At 45.7% G+C, this 22071-nt stretch overlaps 1 protein-coding gene across 7 annotated transcripts in view; it reads right to left on the minus strand.

Moving 5' to 3' along the window:
- Window positions 1–18257, minus strand: part of LOC139562592 (mitogen-activated protein kinase kinase kinase kinase 3-like) — a 97835-nt gene extending 79578 nt beyond the window's left edge. For 6 of the 7 annotated variants that reach the window (XM_071380398.1, XM_071380395.1, XM_071380393.1 and 3 more), the window contains exon 1: window positions 18031–18257. In XM_071380398.1, the coding sequence (XP_071236499.1) occupies window positions 18031–18126 (96 nt within the window). In that variant the 5' untranslated portion in view covers window positions 18127–18257. The remainder of the gene's footprint in view (window positions 1–18030) is intronic. The other variant, XM_071380397.1, reaches the window with a different exon arrangement.
- Between the last annotated feature and the right edge of the window lie 3814 nt (window positions 18258–22071).

Here is a 22071-nt window from a genome sequence, read left to right on the forward strand (position 1 = left end):
AGAGTAGTGATGTTGGACAGGCGGGCAGGTGCAGGCAGCGATCGGTTGAAGAGCATGCATTTAGTTTTACTTGTATTTAAGAGCAATTGGAGGCCACGGAAGGAGAGTTGTATGGCATTGAAGCTCGCCTGGAGGGTTGTTAACACAGTGTCAAAAGAAGGGCCAGAAGTATACAGAATAGTGTCGTCTGCGTAGAGGTGGATCAGAGAATCACCAGCAGCAAGAGCGACATCATTGATGTATACAGAGAAGAGAGTCGGTCCAAGAATTGAACTCTGTGGCACCCCCATAGAGACTGCCAGAGGCCCGGACAACAGACCCTCCGATTTGACACACTGAACTCGATCAGAGAAGTAGTTGGTGAACCAGGCGAGGCAATCATTAGAGAAACCAAGGCTGTCGAGTCTGCCGATGAGGATGTGGTGATTGACAGAGTCAAAAGCCTTGGCCAGGTCAATGAATACGGCTGCACAGTATTGTTTCCTATCGATGGCGGTTAAGATATCGTTTATGACCTTGAGCGTGGCTGAGGTGCACCCATGACCAGCTCTGAAACCAGATTGCATAGCGGAGAAGGTATGGTGGGATTCGAAATGGTCGGTAATCTGTTTGTTAACTTGGCTTTCGAAGACCTTAGAAAGGCAGGGTAGGATAGATATAGGTCTGTAGCTGTTAGGGTCAAGAGTGTCCCCCCTTTTAAAGAGGGGGAGGGTCGCAGCTGCTTTCCAATCTTTGGGAATCTCAGACGACACGAAAGAGAGGTTGAACAGGCTAGTAATAGGGGTGGCAACAATTTCAACAGATAATTTTAGAAAGAAAGGGTCCAGATTATCTAGCCCGGCTGATTTGTAGGGGTCCAGATTTTGCAGCGCTTTCAGAACATCAGCTGACTGGATTTGGGAGAAGGAGAAATGGGGAAGGTTTGGGCGAGTAGCTGTGGGGGGTGCAGTGCTGCTGACCGGGGTAGGGGTAGCCAGGTGGAAAGCATGGCCAGCCGTAGAAAAATGCTTATTGAAATTCTCAATTATAGTGGATTTGTCGGTGGTGACAGTGTTTCCTATCTTCAGTTCAGTGGGCAGCTGGGAGGAGATGTTCTTATTCTCCATGGACTTTACAGTGTCCCAGAACTTTTTTGAGTTTGTGTTGCAGGACGCAAATTTCTGCTTGAAAAAGCTAGCCTTGGCTTTTCTAACTGCCTGTGTATATTGGTTTCTAGCTTCCCTGAAAAGTTGCATATCATGGGGCTGTTCGATGCTAATGCAGAACGCCATAGGAAGTTTTTCTGTTGGTTAAGGGCAGTCAGGTCAGGAGAGAACCAAGGGCTATATCTGTTCCTGGTTCTAAATTTCTTGAATGGGGCATGCTTCTTTAAGATGGTGAGGAAGGCATTTAAAAAAAATAACCAGGCATCCTCTACTGACGGGATGAGATCAATATCCTTCCAGGATACCCCGGCCAGGTCGATTAGAAAGGCCTGCTCGCTGAAGTGTTTCAGGGAGCGTTTGACAGTGATGAGTGGAGGTCGTTTGACCGCTGACCCATTACGGATGCAGGCAATGAGGCAGTGATCGCTGAGATCTTGGTTGAAAACAGCAGAGGTGTATTTAGAGGGCAGGTTGGTTAGGGTGATATCTATGAGGGTGCCCGTGTTTACGGCTTTGGGGTGGTACCTGGTAGGTTCATTGATAATTTGTGTGAGATTGAGGGCATCAAGCTTAGATTGTAAGATGGCTGGGGTGTTAAGCATGTTCCAGTTTAGGTCGCCTAGCAGCACGAGCGCTGAAGATAGATGGGGGGCAATCAGTTCACATATGGTGTCCAGAGCACAGCTGGGGGCAGAGGGTGGTCTATAGCAGGCGGCAACGGTGAGAGACTTGTTTTTAGAGAGGTGGATTTTTAAAAGTAGAAGTTCAAATTGTTTGGGAACAGACCTGGATAGTACTATGACAGTCATTATAACAGTAGCAGCAAATCAGTGGCCCTATAGTAGCGTGTCCACCCTGAGATTGGAAGGCTGGAGGTTTCATCCATGCTTGAGTCATACCAACCAAAGACTACAAAATGTGGCCTGATGCCCCTCTGCTTGGCACTCAGCATTAAGAAGATGGAATGGGGGTAGGGACTTACAACAGGCTAGCGCTATCTGGAGGAGGGCCACAGCAAAATCAATCAATCATTGGTGGACAGCTTGAGAGCATCCAGAAGTGTGCTTGCCAAATCTTCCATGGCACGGCATACTCTGGATAATGGGTGCACTACACGGATCGTTGCCCTCACTTCATGAGCAAAAAGAACCTATGGCTGGACTTTGCAGTGTCCCAAGTCCCCCTTCAGAGACTGTTAACCTGCCTGCCAAGGACAAGTGTAAGGCAGGTCACCCGTAGTACACACATGCTCTCTATTCCACAGGCCAGGACTGAATGATACAGTCACCCATACCTTACTGTTGCCACTTCACTCTGTATGAGTGTCCACTTTATCAACTCTTCGAGTATCTCCTAAAAGTAAACGTGAAATATGTTTTACTTGTATTCTAACTTAAAGGTTATATTATGCAATATGAAAATATGTCTAAAGCATATTAGAAAACAGTCCACAGCAAATCATTACAACAGAATCCCATTCTGAATGACTTCTCTGCACTACCCAAAACAAATTCCACTGTGCCATAAATCCGTTTGAATTATGATGCTTACAACAACAGATGCAAATATGGATTTATGGGACATTGGAAAAAAATTCAAATATTGAGAGACATCTTCAGAATGTGATTCTGATGTAATACGAGTTGGTTTGGAGAGTTTTTTTTATTATATTTTACTTTAGACACATTTTCATAATACATTGTAGTTGATGGCAAGTGACCATTCAATTTTCTCTGTAATGAAACAACATATATAAAAAATGTCTTGGGGATCAACTACAATCACATAAAGAGTGAAAAAAAATAAAAATTGATGAACTTCCCCTTTAATGCTGAGTGCCAAGCTGAGTGAGTCTAGCTGAGTGAGTCTAGTTTGTATAACACAATCAGGGATCAAACCTCCACCCTTCCAATCTCAGGGTGGACACTACCCTCGGGCCACTGATTTGCTGCTACCATTATAGTAGTAGTAGTAGTAGTAGTAGTAGTAGTAGTAGTAGTAGTAGTAGTAGTAGTAGAATGCCCAGTGACTAACGTAGTGGGAGGAAAAGAAGCTGGGAAAAGAGGAAATGGATCTAGGAAAGGAAAGAGTTAGGGAAGGAAATGGAGTAAGAAAAGGAGGAAAGGAATCCAGGAAAGGAGGAGGAAAGAAAGCTAGGGAAGAAAAGAGAGCAGGGAAAGGAGGAAAGTAAACTATGATAGGAAGAAAGGGGGAAAGGGTAGGAGGAAAGAGAGCTAGCATAGCAAGAAAAAGGAAAGGAAGCCAAGAAAGGAGGAAAGAAAAAGAGTACAGGACATTAGGGAAAGGGAACAAGGAAATGTGGAAAGAAAGCTAGAAAATTAAGAAAGGATCTAGAAAAGGAAGCTAGGGAAGGAGGAATGGAAGATGGGCAAGACAGAGGAAAGAAAGTTAGGAAAGGAAGAAAGGAAGCTAGGAAAGGATAGGCAGAAAGGGAGCTAAGAAAGAAAAGGAGGGGAGGACAGCAAGGAAAGCAAGCAAGGATAGGAAGAAATGGCAATTATAAAAGGAAAAGAAAGGAAACAAGGAAATGAGAAAAGAAATGCTGTGTTAATCCAGAAAAAAAACCTGTCTTGCATTTATTTGCTAATCATTTGTTTTTGTTAAATTATGACTCATTCACTTTTGGATCATGACATATGGTTGTGAAACTACACTGAACAAAATTATAAAACGCTACAATTATAAAGATTTTACTGAGTTGCTGTTCATAAGGAAATCAGTCAATTTAAATAAATTCATTAGGCCCTAATCAATGGATTTCACATGACTGGGAAAACAGATATGCATCTGTTGGTCACAGATACCTTCAAAAAAAAAAGTAGGGGCATGGATATAAAAATTAAAAAAATTAACAGTCAGTATCTGTAGTGACCACCATTTGCATCATGCAGTGCGACACATCTCCTTCACATGGAGTTGATCAGGCTGTTGATTGTGGCCTGTGGAATGTTGTCCCACTCCTCTTCAATGGCTGTGCGAAGTTGCTGGATATTGGCGGGAACTGGAACACGCTGTCGTACACGTCAATACAGAGCACCCAAAACATGCTCAATGGTGACATGTCTGGTGAGTGAATATGCAGGCCATGGAAAAACCGGGACATGTTCAGCTCCCAGGAAGTGTACTATCCTTGCGACATGGGGCCGTGCATTATCAGGCTGAAACGTGGTGGAGGCGGATGAATGGCTCAACAATGGGCCTCAGGATCTCGTCATGGTATCGCTGTACATTCAAATTGCCATCAATAAAATGTAGTTGTCTTCGTTGTCCGTAGCTTATGCCTGCCCACACAATAACCCCACCACCATGGGGCACTCTGTTCACAACGTTGACATCAGCAAACCGCTCGCCCACACAACGTCAGTCTGCCCGATACAGTTGAAACCGGCATTCAACCGTGAAGAGCACACTTCTCCAGCGTACCAGTGGCCATTGACGGTGAGCATTCGGCCCACTGAAGTCGGTTACAACACCGAACTGCAGTCAGGTCAAGACCCTGGTGAGGACGACGAGCACGCAGATGAGCTTCCCTGAGACGGTTTCTGCAGACATTCTTCAGTTGTGCAAACCCAGTTTCATCATTCTCTAAAATGGCGTTGAAGGGGGCTTATGGCAGAGAAATTAACATGAAATGCTCTGGCAACAGCTATGGTGAACATTCCTTCAGTTAGCATGCTAATTGCACTCTTCCTCAAAACTTGAGACATCTGTGGCAGTGTTGTGTGACAAAACTACACATTTTTAGTGGCCTTTTATTATCCCCAGAACAAGGCGCACCTGTGTAAGGATCATGCTCTTTAATCAGCTTCTTGATATGCCACACCTGTCTTTTGGATGGATTATCTTGGCAAAGGAGAAATGCTCACTAGAAGGAATGTAAACAAATTTGAGCAAAAAATGAGAGAAATAAGCTTTTTGTGCACATGGAAAATATCTGAGATCTTTATTTCAGATCATGAAATATGGGACCAACACTTGATATGTTGCAATTATATTTTTGTTCAGAGTATATGAGCATATTTACAGACAGTGATTATTTGAAAGTTGTATTCTGTATTTTTACAACACCTCCTTTGTTTGTGACTCACGACATATATTTACAACATTGCAATAGAAATCTCCATAGATTCGCTCCCACTTCCCAGCTTTACACCCTGACGCCAGGAGGGACAAGCACCCCTCTAGTGAAGGCAGAGTGAAAACACAGAAACTAACTTTAGTCTGTGGGTCATCTTTAAATCAAAGATGTAGCTATGTGGCAAACATAGGCCTAATCTTCCAGCACATCAGAGGCCTGTCCCTGGTGGCTAATTTGTCCCTTGAGGACACAGACACACATAAGGCCTATAGGTTATACAAGCCCTGTGTGGACTGTGGCACTCCATTACAGAATTCCCATTGAGAGGTTGACACCACCACCCTACGGTCGACTGGACAGAGGTTGACTCCACCCTACGGTCGACTGGACAGGCATGTAGTAGTAGGCCTAGGAAAAGTATTGGAAACACTCTTATCCAGACCAACATACAGGAGCAATTAGGGTTAAGTGCCTTGCTCAAGGGCACACTGACAGATTTTTCACCTAGATGGCTTGTAGATTTCAAACCAGCGACCTTTAGGTTACTGGCCCAACGCTCTTAACCGCTAGGCTACCTGTCACTTCGCTCCTTTGTCTCCCCCTCCCTCTTCCCAAGGCTTAAATTATTATATCTCTTATGATTCTGGGCACCATTGGACTAAGAGCCATTATGCCCAGCGTCTGAGCTCATTCCGTATGGGGTTCACACCCGGGCAGCAGGTTTGGCTCCCTCTTTCAGCCAAGGCAGCCAGCGTTAAAATCCAGGCTTATCCTGGGAAAACTGGGTCACTGAACTTTCCCCCTATCCCTCGCTCTCTCACTGCTTCTGAGCCAGGCCATAGAAACATAAACCGACCACGCAACTCACAGTCAGTCATTGGTATTTTATTAGGATCCCCATTTGCTTTTGCAAAAGCAGCAGCTACTCTTCCTGGGGTCCACACAAAACATGACCTAATACAGAACATTCATAGACAAGAACAGCTCAAGGACAGAACAACATCAATTAAAAAAATACATATTAAAAAAGGCACATGTAGCTTACATATCAATACATAAACTGTCTAGGTCAAATAGGAGAGAGGAGTTGTGCCATGAGGTGTTAATCTGTATTTTTCAACCAGGTTTGCTGTCCATTTGAGCAATATGAGATGGAATGTAGTTCAATGAAATAATGGCTCTATATAATAGTGTACGCTTTCTTGAATTTTTTCAGGATTTGGGGACAGTGAAAAGACCCCTGGTGGGATAAGTGGGGGCGCCAGAGCTGTGTGTAAGTTGACTATGCAAACAATTTGGGATTTAACGTGTTTTTTATGAAAAGAAGTGACGCAGTCAGTCTCACCTCAACGCTTAGCCAAGAGTGACTGGCATGCATAGTATTTATATCATCCCTCAGATTACAATGAAGAGCAAGACGTGCCACTCTTTTCTGGGCCAGCTGCAGCTTAACTAGGTATTTTCTTGCAGTACTCGACTCAACAATAATCAAGATAAAACAAAAATTGTCCTAAAAACCTCAAATGAGCTAAATAATAAACATAGCCCAAATGGAAATAAATAAAAAAGGGCCCAACAATTGCACTTTTAACTTAGTGAATCACAATTGCACTTAGAATACATACAAATGTATGCACACATTACTGTAAGTCGGTTTGGATAAAAGCGTCTGCTAAATGACATATTATAACAGGCCTAGACCCTGACAAAAACAAGGGCGTGTGCGGCAGGTGGGGAGTGAGCTGTGTGTGAGCGAATTGGTTCCAGTTTCTCTCCGTAATGCTTTAGGCCAAATACTGGCATCCCAGACCAGCAGCTAGCTAGACCAGTGGAAAGTGGATGGCCAGAAGAATAAAACAGAGCCAAGCTAAGGCCAAGGCTTTATAAAGCATGGCTAGTAGACTGACAACATAGGACAAAGGACGACCTCACCCCCAATCAGAGAGCTCAGAGTCTTTCTGACACCTAACTTCATGATTAATAGCCTTACCAAACCCCCCCTTCACAGTCTGTGCTGTGAAGGTTCATAACCCACACTACACATGTAGACACTACGTTAGAACACAGTGTGTGAAGAGGTACCGCGCTCAGAAAATAAGGAAATGCTAAACTCCTGAGGAAGCCAAAGAAACCAATCCCCTGCTGCATTTCTCATCTGCTTACCCTGCCACTCACAGACAACAGGCCTACATAACCTGCTGCGTTTCTCATCTGCTTACCCTGCCACTCACAGACAACAGGCCTACGTAACCTGCTGCGTTTCTCATCTGCTTACCCTGCCACTCACAGACAACAGGCCTACGTAACCTGCTGCGTTTCTCATCTGCTTACCCTGCCACTCACAGACAACAGGCCTACGTAACCTGCTGCATTTCTCATCTGCTTACCCTGCCACTCACAGACAACAGGCCTACGTAACCTGCTGCGTTTCTCATCTGCTTACCCTGCCACTCACAGAAAACAGGTCTACGTAACCTGCTGCATTTCTCATCTGCTTACCCTGCCACTCACAGACAACAGGCCTACGTAACCTGCTGCGTTTCTCATCTGCTTACCCTGCCACTCACAGACAACAGGCCTACGTAACCTGCTGCATTTCTCATCTGCTTACCCTGCCACTCACAGACAACAGGCCTACGTAACCTGCTGCGTTTCTCATCTGCTTACCCTGCCACTCACAGAAAACAGGCCTACGTAACCTGCTGCATTTCTCATCTGCTTACCCTGCCACTCACAGACAACAGGCCTACGTAACCTGCTGCGTTTCTCATCTGCTTACCCTGCCACTCACAGACAACAGGCCTACGTAACCTGCTGCATCTCATCTGCTTACCCTGCCACTCACAGACAACAGGCCTACGTAACCTGCTGCATCTCATCTGCTTACCCTGCCACTCACAGACAACAGGCCTACGTAACCTGCTGCATCTCATCTGCTTACCCTGCCACTCACAGACAACAGGTCTACGTAACCTGCTGCATCTCATCTGCTTACCCTACCACTCACAGACAACAGGCCTACGTAACCTGCTGCATCTCATCTGCTTACCCTACCACTCACAGACAACAGGCCTACGTAACCTGCTGCATCTCATCTGCTTACCCTGCCACTCACAGACAACAGGCCTACGTAACCTGCTGCATCTCATCTGCTTACCCTGCCACTCACAGACAACAGGCCTACGTAACCTGCTGCGTTTCTCATCTGCTTACCCTGCCACTCACAGACAACAGGCCTACGTAACCTGCTGCATCTCATCTGCTTACCCTACCACTCACAGACAACAGGCCTACGTAACCTGCTGCGTTTCTCATCTGCTTACCCTGCCACTCACAGACAACAGGCCTACGTAACCTGCTGCGTTTCTCATCTGCTTACCCTGCCACTCACAGACAACAGGCCTACGTAACCTGCTGCGTTTCTCATCTGCTTACCCTGCCACTCACAGAAAACAGGCCTACGTAACCTGCTGCATCTCATCTGCTTACCCTGCCACTCACAGACAACAGGCCTACGTAACCTGCTGCGTTTCTCATCTGCTTACCCTGCCACTCACAGACAACAGGCCTACGTAACCTGCTGCGTTTCTCATCTGCTTACCCTGCCACTCACAGACAACAGGTCTACGTAACCTGCTGCGTTTCTCATCTGCTTACCCTGCCACTCACAGTCAACAGGTCTACGTAACCTGCTCAGAACTATACTGAACAAAAAAATATAAAATGCAACAATTTGCGATATTACTGAGATACAGTTCATGAACTCAAAAAAAGGAACGTCCTCTCACTGGCAACTGCATTTATTTTCAACAAACTTAGTGTAAATATGTGTATGACCATAACAAGATTCAACAACTGAGACAAACTGAACAAGTTCCACATACATGTGACTAACAGAAATTGAATAATGTGTCCCTGAATGAAGGGGGGGGGGTAAGAATCTAAAGTAACAGTCAGTATCTGGTGTGGCCACCAGCTGCATTAAGTACTGCAGTGCATCTCCTCCTCATGGGCTGCACCAGATTTTCCAGATCTTGCTGTGAGATGTTACCCGAGTCTTCCATCAAAGCACCTGCAAGTTCCCGGACATTTCTGGGGGGAATGGCCCTAGCCCTCACCCTTCGATCCAACAGGTCCCAGACGTGCTCAATGGGATTGAGATCCTGGCTCTTCGCTGGCCATGGCAGAACACTGACATTCCTGTCTTGCAGGAAATCACACACAGAACAAGCAGTATGGCTGGTGGCATTGTTATGCTGGAGGGTCATGTGAGGATGAGCCTGCAGGAAGGGTACCACATGAGGGAGGAGGATGTCTTCCCTGTAATGCACAGCGTTGAGATTGCCTGGAATGACAACAAACTCAGTCCGATGATGCTGTGACACACTGCCCCAGACCATGACGGACCCTCAACCTCGATCCCGCTCCAGAGTACAGGCCTCGGAGTAACGCTCATTCCGTCGACGATAAACGCGAATCCGACCATCACCCCCGGTGAGACAAAACCGCGACTCGTCAGTGAAGAGCACTTTTTGCCAGTCCTATTGTCACGCCCTGGCCTTAGTTATCTTTGTTTTCTGTAATATTTTGGTTAGGGTCAGGGTGTGACAGGGGGGATGTTTGTCTGTATTTGTCTCGTCTTGGGTGGTTGTATGGTATAGGGGGTTTTGGTAGAGTATATGGGTTTGTGTTTGAGTGTAGGTGTCTAGGTATGTCTATGGTTGCCTGAATGGTTCTCAATCAGAGACAGCTGTCATTCATTGTCTCTGATTGGGAGCCATATTTAAGGCAGCCATAGGCATTAGGCTATTGTGGGTAATTGTCTATGTGTAGTGTTTAGTGTCAGCACTATTTGTTTGAATAGCTTCACGGTCGTCTGTTTGTTGTTTAGTTCGTATAGTGTTCGTTTCGTTTTCGTCTTCTTAATAATAAAGAAGTATGTATTTCTCTCACGCTGCGCCTTGGTCCACTCTTCTTCAAAGTTACGACGATCGTGACAGAATTACCCACCAAACTCGGACCAAGCAGCGCGTCAAGCAGCAGCAGGAGCAGCGCATACAGGATTCTTGGACTTGGGAGGAGATACTGGATGGTAAGGGACCTTGGGCACAACCGGGAGAATATCGCCTCCCTCGTGAAGAGCTGGAGGCAGCTAAAGCCGAGAGGAGGAGATATGAGGAGGCAGCACGGAAGCAAGGCTGGAAGCCCGCGAGTAAAACCCAAAAATGTCTTGGGGGGGTGGCTACAAGGGAGTGTGGCGAAGACCTGCGCCAACTCCCTATGCTTACCGTGGAGTGCGAGAGTACGGGCAGACACCGTGTTATGCGGAAGAGCGCATGGTGTCTCCTGTACGTGTGCATAGCCCGGTGCGGGTTATTCCACCTCCCCGCACTGGCAGGGCTAGATTGAGTATTGAGCCAGGTGCCATGAAGCCGGCTCAACGCGTCTGGTCTCCAGTGCGTCTCCTCGGGCCGGCATACATGGCACCAGCCTTACGCATGGTGTCCCCGGTTCGCCTACACAGCCCAGTGCGGGTTATTCCACCTCCCCGCACTGGTCGGGCTACGGGGAGCATACAACCAGGTAAGGTTGGGCAGGCTCAGTGCTCAAGGGAGCCAGTACGCCTGCATGGTCCGGTATATCCGGCGCCACCTCCCCGCCCCAGCCCAGTACCACCAGTGCCAACACCACGCACCAGGCTTCCAGTGTGTCTCCAGAGCCCTGTTCCTCCTCCACGCACTCGCCCTATGGTGCGTGTCTCCAGCCCGGTACCACCAGTTCCGGCACCACGCACCAAGCCTCCTGTGCGTCCTGTTGCTGCTCCCCGCACTAGCCTTGAGGTGCGTGTCCTTAGCCCGGTACCTCCAGTTCCGGTACCACGCACCAGGCCTACTGTGCGCCTCAGCCGGCCAGAGTCTGCCGTCTGTCCCGAGCCGCCAGAGCCGTCCGCCAGCCAGGAGCAGCCAGAGCCGTCCGCCAGCCAGGAGCAGCCAGAGCCGTCCGCCAGCCAGGAGCAGCCAGAGCCGTCCGCCAGCCAGGAGCAGCCAGAGCCGTCCGCCGGCCAGGAGCAGCCAGAGCCGTCCGCCGGCCAGGAGCAGCCAGAGCCGTCCGCCGGCCAGGAGCAGCCAGAGCCGTCCGCCGGCCATGACCAGCCAGAGCCGTCCGCCGGCCATGACCAGCCAGAGCCGTCCGCCGGCCATGACCAGCCAGAGCCGTCCGCCGGCCATGACCAGCCAGAGCCGCCAGCCGGCCAGGACCTGCCAGAGCCGCCAGCCGGCCAGGACCTGCCAGAGCCGCCAGCCGGCCAGGATCTGCCAGAGCCGCCCGCCGGCCAGGATCTGCCAGAGCCGCCCGCCGGCCAGGAGCAGCCAGAGCCGTCCGCCGGCCAGGAGCAGCCAGAGCCGTCCGCCTGCCAGGAGCAGCCAGAGCCGTCCGCCAGCCAGGAGCAGCCAGAGCCGTCCGCCAGCCAGGAGCAGCCAGAGCCGTCCGCCAGCCAGGAGCAGCCAGAGCCGTCCGCCAGCCAGGAGCAGCCAGAGCCGTCCGCCAGCCATGACCAGCCAGAGCCGTCCGCCAGCCATGACCAGCCAGAGCCGTCAGCCAGGCATGACCAGCTAGAGCCGTCAGCCAGAGCCGTCAGCCAGTCATGACCAGCCAGAGCCGCCAGCCAGCCAGGACCTGCCAGAGCCGCCAGCCAGCCAGGATCTGCCAGAGCCGCCAGCCAGCCAGGATCTGCCAGAGCCGCCAGTCAGCCAGGATGCCAGAGCCGCCAGTCAGCCAGGATCTGCAAGAGCCACCAAAGCGGGTATTAACTATGGTGGAGTGGGGGCCACGTCCCGCACCCGAGCCGCCGCCGTAGGAAGGCCCACCCGGACCCTCCCCTTCTGTGTCAGGTTTTGCGGCCGGAGTCCGCACCTTTGGGGGGGGGGGGGGGGGGGTACTGTCACGCCCTGGCCTTAGTTATCTTTGTTTTCTGTAATATTTTGGTTAGGTCAGGGTGTGACAGGGGGGATGTTTGTCTGTATTTGTCTCGTCTTGGGTGGTTGGATGGTATTGGGGGTTTTGGTAGAGTATATGGGTTTGTGTTTGAGTGTAGGTGTCTAGGTATGTCTATGGTTGCCTGAATGGTTCTCAATCAGAGACAGCTGTCATTCATTGTCTCTGATTGGGAGCCATAGGCATTAGGCTATTGTGGGTAATTGTCTATGTGTAGTGTTTAGTGTCAGCACTATTTGTTTGAATAGCTTCACGGTCGTCTGTTTGTTGTTTAGTTCGTATAGTGTTTGTTTCGTTTTCGTCTTCTTAATAATAAAGAAGTATGTATTTCTCTCACGCTGCGCCTTGGTCCACTCTTCTTCAAAGTTACGACGATCGTGACACCTATCTGGTTTAGCGACGGTGGATTTGTGCCCATAGGCGACGTTGTTGTCTGGTGAGGATCTGCCTTACAACAGGCCTACAAGCCCTCAGTCCAGCCCTCAGTCCAGCCTCTCTCAGCCTATTGCGGACAGTCTGAGCACTGATGGAGGGATTGTGCGTTCCTGGTGTAACTCGGGCTGTTGTTGTTGCCATCCTGTATCTGTCCCGCAGGTGTGATGTTCAGATGTACTGATCCTGTGCAGGTGTTGTTACATGTGGTCTGCCACTGTGAGGACGATCAGCTGTCCATCCTGTCTCCCTGTAGCGCTGTCTTAGGAGTCTCACAGTTTGGATATTGTCATTTATTGCCCTGGCCACATCTGCAGTCCTCATGCCTCCTTGCAGCATGCCTAAGGCACGTTCACGCAGATGAGCAGGGACCCTGGGCATCTTTCTTTTGGTGTTTTTCAGAGTCAGTAGAAAGGCCTCTTTAGTGTCCTACGTTTTCATAACTGTAACCTTAATTGCCTACCGTCTGTAAGCTTTTAGTGTCATAACGACCGTTCCACAGGAGCATGTTCATTAATTGTTTATGGTTCATTGAACAAGCATGGGGAAACAGTGTTTAAACCCTTTACAATGAAGATCTGTGAAATTATTTTTACGAATTATCTTTGAAAGACAAGGTCTTGAAAAAGAGCTGTTTTTTATTTTTCTGAGTTTATAAGGAAATCAGTCAATTGAAATACATTTATTAGACAAAACCTATGGATTTCACATGACTGTGCAGGGGAGCAGCCATGGGTGGGCTTGGGAGGGCATCATAATTATAATTTTTTCCCACAAAAGGGCTTTATTACAGACAGAAATACTCCTCAGTTTCATCAGCTGTCCATGTGGCTGTCTCAGACGATCGATCCCGCAGGTGAAGAAGCCGGATGTGGATGTTCTGGGCTTGCGTGGTTACACGTGGTCTGCGGTTGTGAGGCCGGTTGGACGTACTACCATATTCTCTAAAACGACGTTGGAGGCATCTTTTTATTGTCCCCAGCACAAGGTGCACCTGTGTAATGATCATGCTGTTTAATCAGCTTCTTGATATGCCACACCTGTCAGGTGGATGGATTATTTTGTCAAAAGGAGAAATGCTCACTAGCAGGGATGTAAACAAATTTGTGCAAAAGAAATGGGAGTGAAAAACAATTCCTGGGATCTTTTATTTCAGCTCATGAAACCAACACTTTATATGTTGCGTTCAAATTTTTGTTCAGTATGAAATGATTTAGACCTTAAAGTCCCGCTTCCAATCCAAACAACAAATATCCTCACTGAACTTCTGACGTCCCATGCTTTTTGTTTCGGGAGAAGGGCAGTAAAAGACAGCAGTCAAGTGTGATTACTGCCTCATTATTCAAATACAGGAATGCTGTTGTAATGTGGAGTAACCTATTCCTTGGAATAAACACTCATTAATGCATGTTTTATAACATGTTAGCCAATGGCATTGATAGTGACACGCAGGAGACATCATTTAGAAAGAGAAGCACAGCTATCTTACAGACACAGCTGACAAAACAACAGTGACGCACTGTAGCCCACAACAAACACATTCTTATTGGGACGGGGTGGCAGATATCACCACCCCGCTACGCCTTCTGATTCTCTCCACATTGTACTGGTGTAATCTGCACTGTTAGCAAATTATGATATGACAAGCATAGTGGCGAACAATACGGAGGCTGTATGAGCTACTTCATTTCCTTAGGGTAGAAGAAATGCTTGGCTCAGTATGTTTTAGTGTGTGTATCAAGAAAACACAAGGTAAACGTTGTAGGCTGTTACAGTACATTACACTGGTTCAATAGGTAGAAGGAGCCTCCCTGAAGATAAACAAAGTTGGGGCTTATGGCCAACAGTTTTAATAAGGAAACTAGAGGAAAACAGAACATTCCCGGCCCAAACAGGATGGCCACTGCAGACGGTTCTGCACGGTCCGATTGTGAACACATCCAGCTGAAGGTCTGACCAGGCTTTCTCCTCTACCTCTTCCTTTACAGGATCAGTCTTAAACAATGGATCACACACACACACAGGAAGTCAGGACCACTGCATTCCAGACCATGTCTGCCCAGCTGTGCCACTCACATTTTACATTCATTCACTATTACCAAGGTGAAAATGATTCCATTCCTGAAAGCATAGTGAGGCAAATGTCCTTAAGCTAAACATTTCAGGATGTGGGCTACATTTGATACGGTCATCTTCTACATATCTTATATTCTGTATAGTTAATGGTTACTGTCTAAACAAAAACTTTGAAGTCTTCATATTGTAGGCCTTCAAATTCCTCTTTATCCAACTAATTGCCATCCAATACTCTAAATACTTTGACAAACATAACTGCAAGGCAAAAAGATTGCTAAGTAGCCTACTCTGGTTGAAGTCAAGGTTATACTAAACTGGCATAATAAAATCTGTGTTGTTTGAATGTTAATGAATTTTGAATGGTCGCCACTGCCTCCCACAATAAAATTCCACAATATTGTGGTTAATTTATAACAACAAGTAGGAGGAGTGAAAGGTTTATTTGTGGTGCACTTGCAACAAAGGAAAGACTAGCTAGCAGATTATAACGGGCTAATGTGACGCTCCATTAGCCGTTAAAGGTTAGGTACTGTTTAGCGTAGCACAGAGAATTTGACCAACCTTAACTTGGCAATACTTCCTCAATTCCCAACTTGGAAGACAACCAACGTCTTCTAAATGTCCAGGTCTAGTTGCAAGGGGCTCGTTTAAATTTAGAAAATGCCCCATTATCAAAATTAAAATCATGTTTTGCTGCATGAAGTAATCCAACAATGTGTATGCCGTCATCTTGTCTATTTCAAATCTTCTTTCATTGATCGAGACAGGTGAGTGTAATGGACAGATTTCAGGAGACAGGATTTAAAGGAAAGTCTAGCCAGAACACTTTTCGACTAAGCAGGCAGGACAAATTTGTTGAGGCCACCGGAAAAATGGAATTTGATAGCCCATCGGGAGAAGATGAGCTCACAGACTCAGATGAAGGAAGGATGGTGGAAATATTAAATCTGATGTCGGTGGAATTAAGGAAGAATGGACCTCTGTTCAAAAGAACAGTTAGAGAAGCAAAAGTTGGGATGGGAAAAAATATGCCCATTGTGAAGAATACCTCATATCTGGTGGGAGTCCGGTTTCTGAGACAATTGGGGCTCGAATTGTGAAATCCGTTGGAAGTATCCAAGATGATGGTGGGGAGAGGTGTGGGTAAAGTGGAGTCGGTGAGTCACAAGGAGTGGGCTGGTCTTGACTTTTTGTGTTTCTGCTGAACACAGGCGAATGACCACACATTAAATGACCATGCTGCATTGTGCTTTGAGCTAAGGAGAAGAGCACCTGTCAAGGGAGTCATTGCTGGAGTCTCGGAAGAAGTGGTTATCGAGGAGCTGAAGATTATTCCTGGAGTGGTTGATGCACGGAGGATGAATCGTTGGGTCAGTGGCAAGGAAAAGAAGAGCTTGTCTATTCTTGTGTTTTTTTATGTGGAGTCCCTCCCGACCAGAGTGAAGCTGGGGTGTGTACTTTCCTGTAAGAGCTTTTATTTCCAGGCCGTTGCAGTGTAAACGGTGTAACATTTTTGGAAACGTAGAGTGTCTACAGGCGGAGGAAGCCGAGATGCAGAAGTTGTGGGAAAAAGGTGATGGTGAATGTTATGAAGAAGCTGTGAAGTGTTACAACTGTGGTGGAAAGCATGTAGCTACATCTTTGGAGTGCCTGACAAGGACAAAACAGAATGAGGTTGCCAAAGTCAGGGCCGTCCAGTGCATTTCATATACAGAAGCTGTCAAAAGGGTGGACGGAACAAAAGGTACTCTTGAGGACTCCATGGTGTTGGCAAGTCCTTAAATGCAGGCTGCAGAGTTGGCTTCCCTCCAGGAGGATGCAGGGATGTTACGTGTAAAGAAGGTGGACTTTGTGATTTTTATGGCAAAGGTGATCAATGGCACGGCTAAAGTGTAGGGGAGGTCCAGGAAGATGGACAATATTGTGGATGCGGCTGAGCGGTTCCTTGGAATAAATGTTCTCAGGGAAGGAGTTATACGAGGCAATGTCACGAGCAGTAATACCCTCAGGCCCCAGAGCTTGGGGAGGGAGCTATGGAAGAAATTAGGTAGTACTAGGATATAGGTTTTGTTAAACTCCACAGATGAAGACATACGGCCCTTTGGGGTGGACACCCACCTGTCTCAATCAATGAGAGAAGATTTGAAATAGTCAATATGGCAGCATACACATGGTTGGGTTACTTCATGGAGCAAAACATTTATTTACTTTAAAACTAGACATGGACGTTTAGAAGACATTGCTTGTCTTCCAAGTCGGTAATTGAGGAAGTATTGACAAGTTAAGATTGGTCAAATTCTCTGTGCTATGCCAGTGGTATCTAATAATGCCCATCTGCCAGGTGGAACAGAGTAATGGTCTGAATAGGCAATATTTTTAATAGCTAGAAGATTAAGATCACTTTAGGTGCAACCGAAATTGTACTTCCGCTTTTAACCCAACCCCTGCGAAAGACACACATACATGCACATATACAGGTTTTGGAGGAGTGGGTGGGCTGCCACACTGGGCATCATGGAAGCTGTTGTTTAGAGTGGTTAAGTGCCTTACTCAAGGGCCAAACATCGGGCAATGGCATCTAGGATTTGATAACAGCAACCCTCTGGTTACCAGCTCACTGCCGCAAGATTTTGTCCTGTCGTACCCGGGATTCGAACTGGCAACTCTTCGGTTGCTGCAAACCGCTAGGCTACCTGCCGCCCCTAACAATTTAACACAATTAACTCTATTGCATGGTCCCAAAACAGCAAAACTGTATAATTGAGTTCCTTAAATAATATCCAATGTAAATGTTTTTTGGGCTACAATCTAATTAAACTTGAATATTAATTGCTTTCCCTTGCCTTGGCTGACCGACTGCGCCGGGCCTTGTCTGTTGTGTGGAACCAGACTGAATCGTTCGGGGATATTCTACCACACCATAAATAGGACACTAACAAACAGAAACGCAACATTGTAACAAAGTCACCCAATGACCAAGCGTGACGGACTGCGTAATTCTGTTTATCAAAACAGAACATGAGGGATTAGGCTATCTGTTGAGTATTTCGCGATATGATATTCTGGCCAGGTGCCTTCCACGGCTCCAAGCAAAGGTATTCACCAGCACTTGAGCGACAGGTTTTAGTGTAAACAACACTAAACAACAAAAAACGTAGTATGCTTTCTTGTGTATCATTGGGTAAATTGGAATACCCTGCGTCGTTACAATGTAATGCGCGTGTTTTATTGTAATGTATCAAAATAGCACAGCAATTAACTACATGCTACTATTGCTGCAGTTACCTTGTAGACATCTCCGTATGTGCCACTTCCTATCCGCTGAATTAGCTCGAAATCCTCCTGCGGATTGCGCCTGGATAGGTCGACGCTGGAATTCATCTTTAGAACTCCGATTTATGGTTCCCGAATGGTATGGTTGAACGACACCAATACTACAAATCGAAAAAAAACACAGCGTCAGAAAATAACAGCAAGCCTCCACCAAAACTTCAACATGGCTTCCAATGCGCAATGAGCATGCGCATCAATGTGTAGTTTTAAATTCTCTCTCAAAAAAAGCAGACTGGGAGGTAGTGTGCAGCAGCTTACAACGGTGTCAGATGGCTGGCTGACAATAAAGACCAAGTGAGAGATAAAGACTGAATGAAACAGGCTCTGGCCCCAAGAAAAGGATATGGGCCCCAAACTACAAACGACTTGGCTTCTACAACAATAAAACATTGGAGTAGGCTATGTGGTTAACCCTTTAGCCTCAGGTATTTCTCACTGCCTTTATGGCAGAACGTTTAACAAAGATTTAGACAGGAGACCTATAAGATCTGTACACGAAACTGTTTGGCTTTTAACTTACGTTTGCATTTTTCTGAGCCCCCATGTTAGTGTATTCAAAGGTATTGTTCAACGGCATTGCCAAGTCAATCCCTACTCCTATGCTCAATTGACGATTGATAATAGCAAAGTCTATACATTGGTTTTGGTGACAAGAGGCCTCGAGTGAAGGGTTGATGAGCAGGGATGTTAATTAGCGTTAGCCCACTACAGGGTACTGCCATTCATTCCTTGGTGGTGTGTGTATAGGCTATGTTGTCACTATACTGGTCTCATGGTGCAGCAGAGACAGTGCTCAGTCACGTGTTGGGTTAGGGAAGGGTGGGGTAAACATACTAAATTAATAATTTGACCAAATATTTAGGAAGGGGTCATCATTTCATGGAGTCTGTGAAAGAAGAAACCACATGGACAAAGTGTCCAAGTCAAACAAATTTGTATGAGGTTTCATGATGTTTGTATCTAAACAAAAGTAGATAATTTTTCAAGATTGTTCTATACATCATTCGGGGTCTCTATAAGCTTCAATATTAGGTCCTTAAAGTGCTTCCTTGTAGCTGTGTGGGCTAATATAGTCAAAATGTTTGCATTGGTGTAAATTAAGCCAATGGCCATGGGGAGTTGAGCCAATGACAAGTTGAGCAAATTCAAGTGTTTTCTTCCCAGGTGTAATACAAGGCATTATCGCTGGGATATGTAGTAACAACAGGGCCTGGCCTATGTTAAAAGTGTTTTAAAAAAGTACAGTGTTTATTAAATGTTAAGCCTGTTTTAAAAGATGCTTAAAAGTATTAAAAGACAAAAAAGTGATTGTGTTTGGGAAATAAAGATAGACATGGTTTTAAAAAGGCAGTGATAATATTTCATTCAGTACATAAATGTGTAGGTGGGTTAACTTAACCTGTCCCACGGCTCAACTTACTTCATACCCGGGGTAAGTTGTGCCAAGAGACCACTTTTTTTGGACAAGCTATGTTTTCAAAACTGTAATGTTTACATGAATTCAGATTATTTCCAGGGATACATAACATCCTGAAATGTATGTAGCTATCGTTGGTAATTAGTCACATTACAAACAGTGCCTTGTGAGTCTGCACACCACTTGTAAAATCTTAATTAAAAAATAAATAAAAAGTAAATAAATTAGATTTTCTTCCCTACTGATCTACAGAAGCTAATAAATATTTTCAAAGTGAAAGAAAATCCTAGAACATTTTCCAAATTAGTTACAAAATAAAAACGAAGATGTCTTGATCGTAAGTCTCCACCCCACTGAGGTAATACTTGATGGAAGCACATTTGGCAGCCATTGCAGCTGTGAATCATTTTTAATAAGATTCTACCAACTTTGCACAACTCTTAGGAAAACATAATGTATATGTTTTTGTCAAAATTGCTCAAGTTCAGTACATTTGGTTGGGAATCATTAATGGACAGCAATATTCAAACCTTGTCACTGATTTGAAAGCAGATTGAAGTCAGGACTGAGACTGGACCATTCAGAAACACCTCTTGGAAAGCCATTCTGGTGTCTTTCGCATTAACATATGTGTAATAACAAAAATACAACTCTATCCCAGGGTTGGGTTTTCAGAAGACTGAGACAAGGTTCTCTAACTTTATTATCTGGGCTTTGCTCCTTTCATATTATTTTGATCCGGACAAACTCGCCAGTCCCTGCCGTTGACAAGCATACTCATAGCATGATGCTGCCACCATAAATACTTGAAAATACAGAAGATCAACAACATTGCATTCACTCCACATTACTGGCCTGCATGACAAAGGGAAAAGAAGGAAGTCTGTGTTAAAAAAGTCACTCCAAATCATCCATTATGTTTGCAACAAGGCCTTTAAGTAATATGGCAAGACAACACAGCAAAGAAATTAACTTTTTGGCCTAAATTTAAAACTACAGGTTTGAGTCAAATCCAATACAACACAACCCTCTATTTTCAAGTATTGTGGTGGCATCATGCTATGGGTTTGCTTGTCACCAGCAGGAACTGGGGAGTGTAAGGTTCAAATGAAATAAGAAAGGAGCAGAGCCCAGGTAAAAAGTTAGAGGAAAACCCAGTCTGTCTTCTGAAAACCTTACCCTGGGATAGATACATTTTTCAGCTGGACAATTACACAAACGGTCATGTCAAAGACACACCAGAATGTCTTTTCAAAAGGTGCATAAAAAATGTGAAGACTGTGCAAGGGGTGTGTAGACTTTCACTAGGCACTGTAGATAATGACCACATACTATTACCAATACTGACCTCTATAGTGGTGCTCAATAAGTTCTTATACTTAGAAAGTATTGTAAATATAGAGGTCAGACAGCCATGTTGATACACAGAAGAGTGAGAGAATGTCTGTGTGGGTTATCACTACTTATAAATGCCATAAAGTCATAAACCCCGCCTACAATTTATCTTCTTAAAATTTGATTTTAAACCTAACCCTAACCTTAACGCTGCTAACCTTATGCCTAACCCTAACCTTAAATTAAGACCAAAAAGCCCATTTTGACTTAGTGGCTGTGGTAACTAGCGGAATCCTCTATCTAGCCAACTTGGTCTTGTAATGAAGTGCTATGCAAGAATTATGACAGACCACGCAGGTGTCAACTGGTCCAATTGGAACATAGGCTACTGTAGCTATTGTGTTACAAGTATTTATACAATGGGTGGGTCTAATCCTGAATGCTGATTGGTTAAAACCGCATTCCAGCCGGTGTCTATTCGACAAGTTACCACCGGCCAAATCTATGACATTAAAATGCCTATTTACTCTGTTCCATCTGACTGCACAATCCCCTGTCTCATCAGCCAAGCAATTTATAAACTTGATCTCCACTCTAAAAAGCATCTAGACATTATCTCACATTTCTTTTAGACTAACATTTCATTTTCAACAGCTGAGATTTGTATAAACCTAGCTGTCTGTCTCTCCGACATAACAACAATGTTTCAATATTCAAATTCGATCTCCACCTGTCCCATAGTAATGAACGTGTCGGGAGTCGGGACGAGAAAGACAGACAGGAAACGTTTCTCAACCAGTCGAAATCATGAATCAGCTGGCATCATTTTTATGGATATATACAAAGAATGTCAATAAAAAAAAGGTAAACCGAAAGGAAATGCAGCTGGTTTACAGTCTTTCCAGCTGCAGTTTGAAGTGATTTTGTTAGCTGTGTTGTTGGCTAGCTCCTCTGAACAACAGTGTCCTGATGAGTGAGCACATTTTCTATGCCAGGCGAAATCGCGCCTCATTAGCTCATTGTTATGGATGTACCCAAATAAATGTCACTAGAAAACAGCTTAAACAAATGCAGCTACTTTGCTGTTATTCTGGCTGCCAGTATGGCAATTGAACGTTTAGAACGAATGACGTCCATAGATACAGAACAAAAATAATGAATGACTGGGTCGTGTCTCTGGCAATTGAACCGATAAAACGAACAACCAGCTGGCTTGGGTAGCAAGGACTAAATCTTGAGGA

Source organism: Salvelinus alpinus, chromosome 32, assembly GCF_045679555.1.
Source record: "Salvelinus alpinus chromosome 32, SLU_Salpinus.1, whole genome shotgun sequence".
NCBI classification, from domain to species: Eukaryota; Metazoa; Chordata; class Actinopteri; order Salmoniformes; family Salmonidae; genus Salvelinus; species Salvelinus alpinus.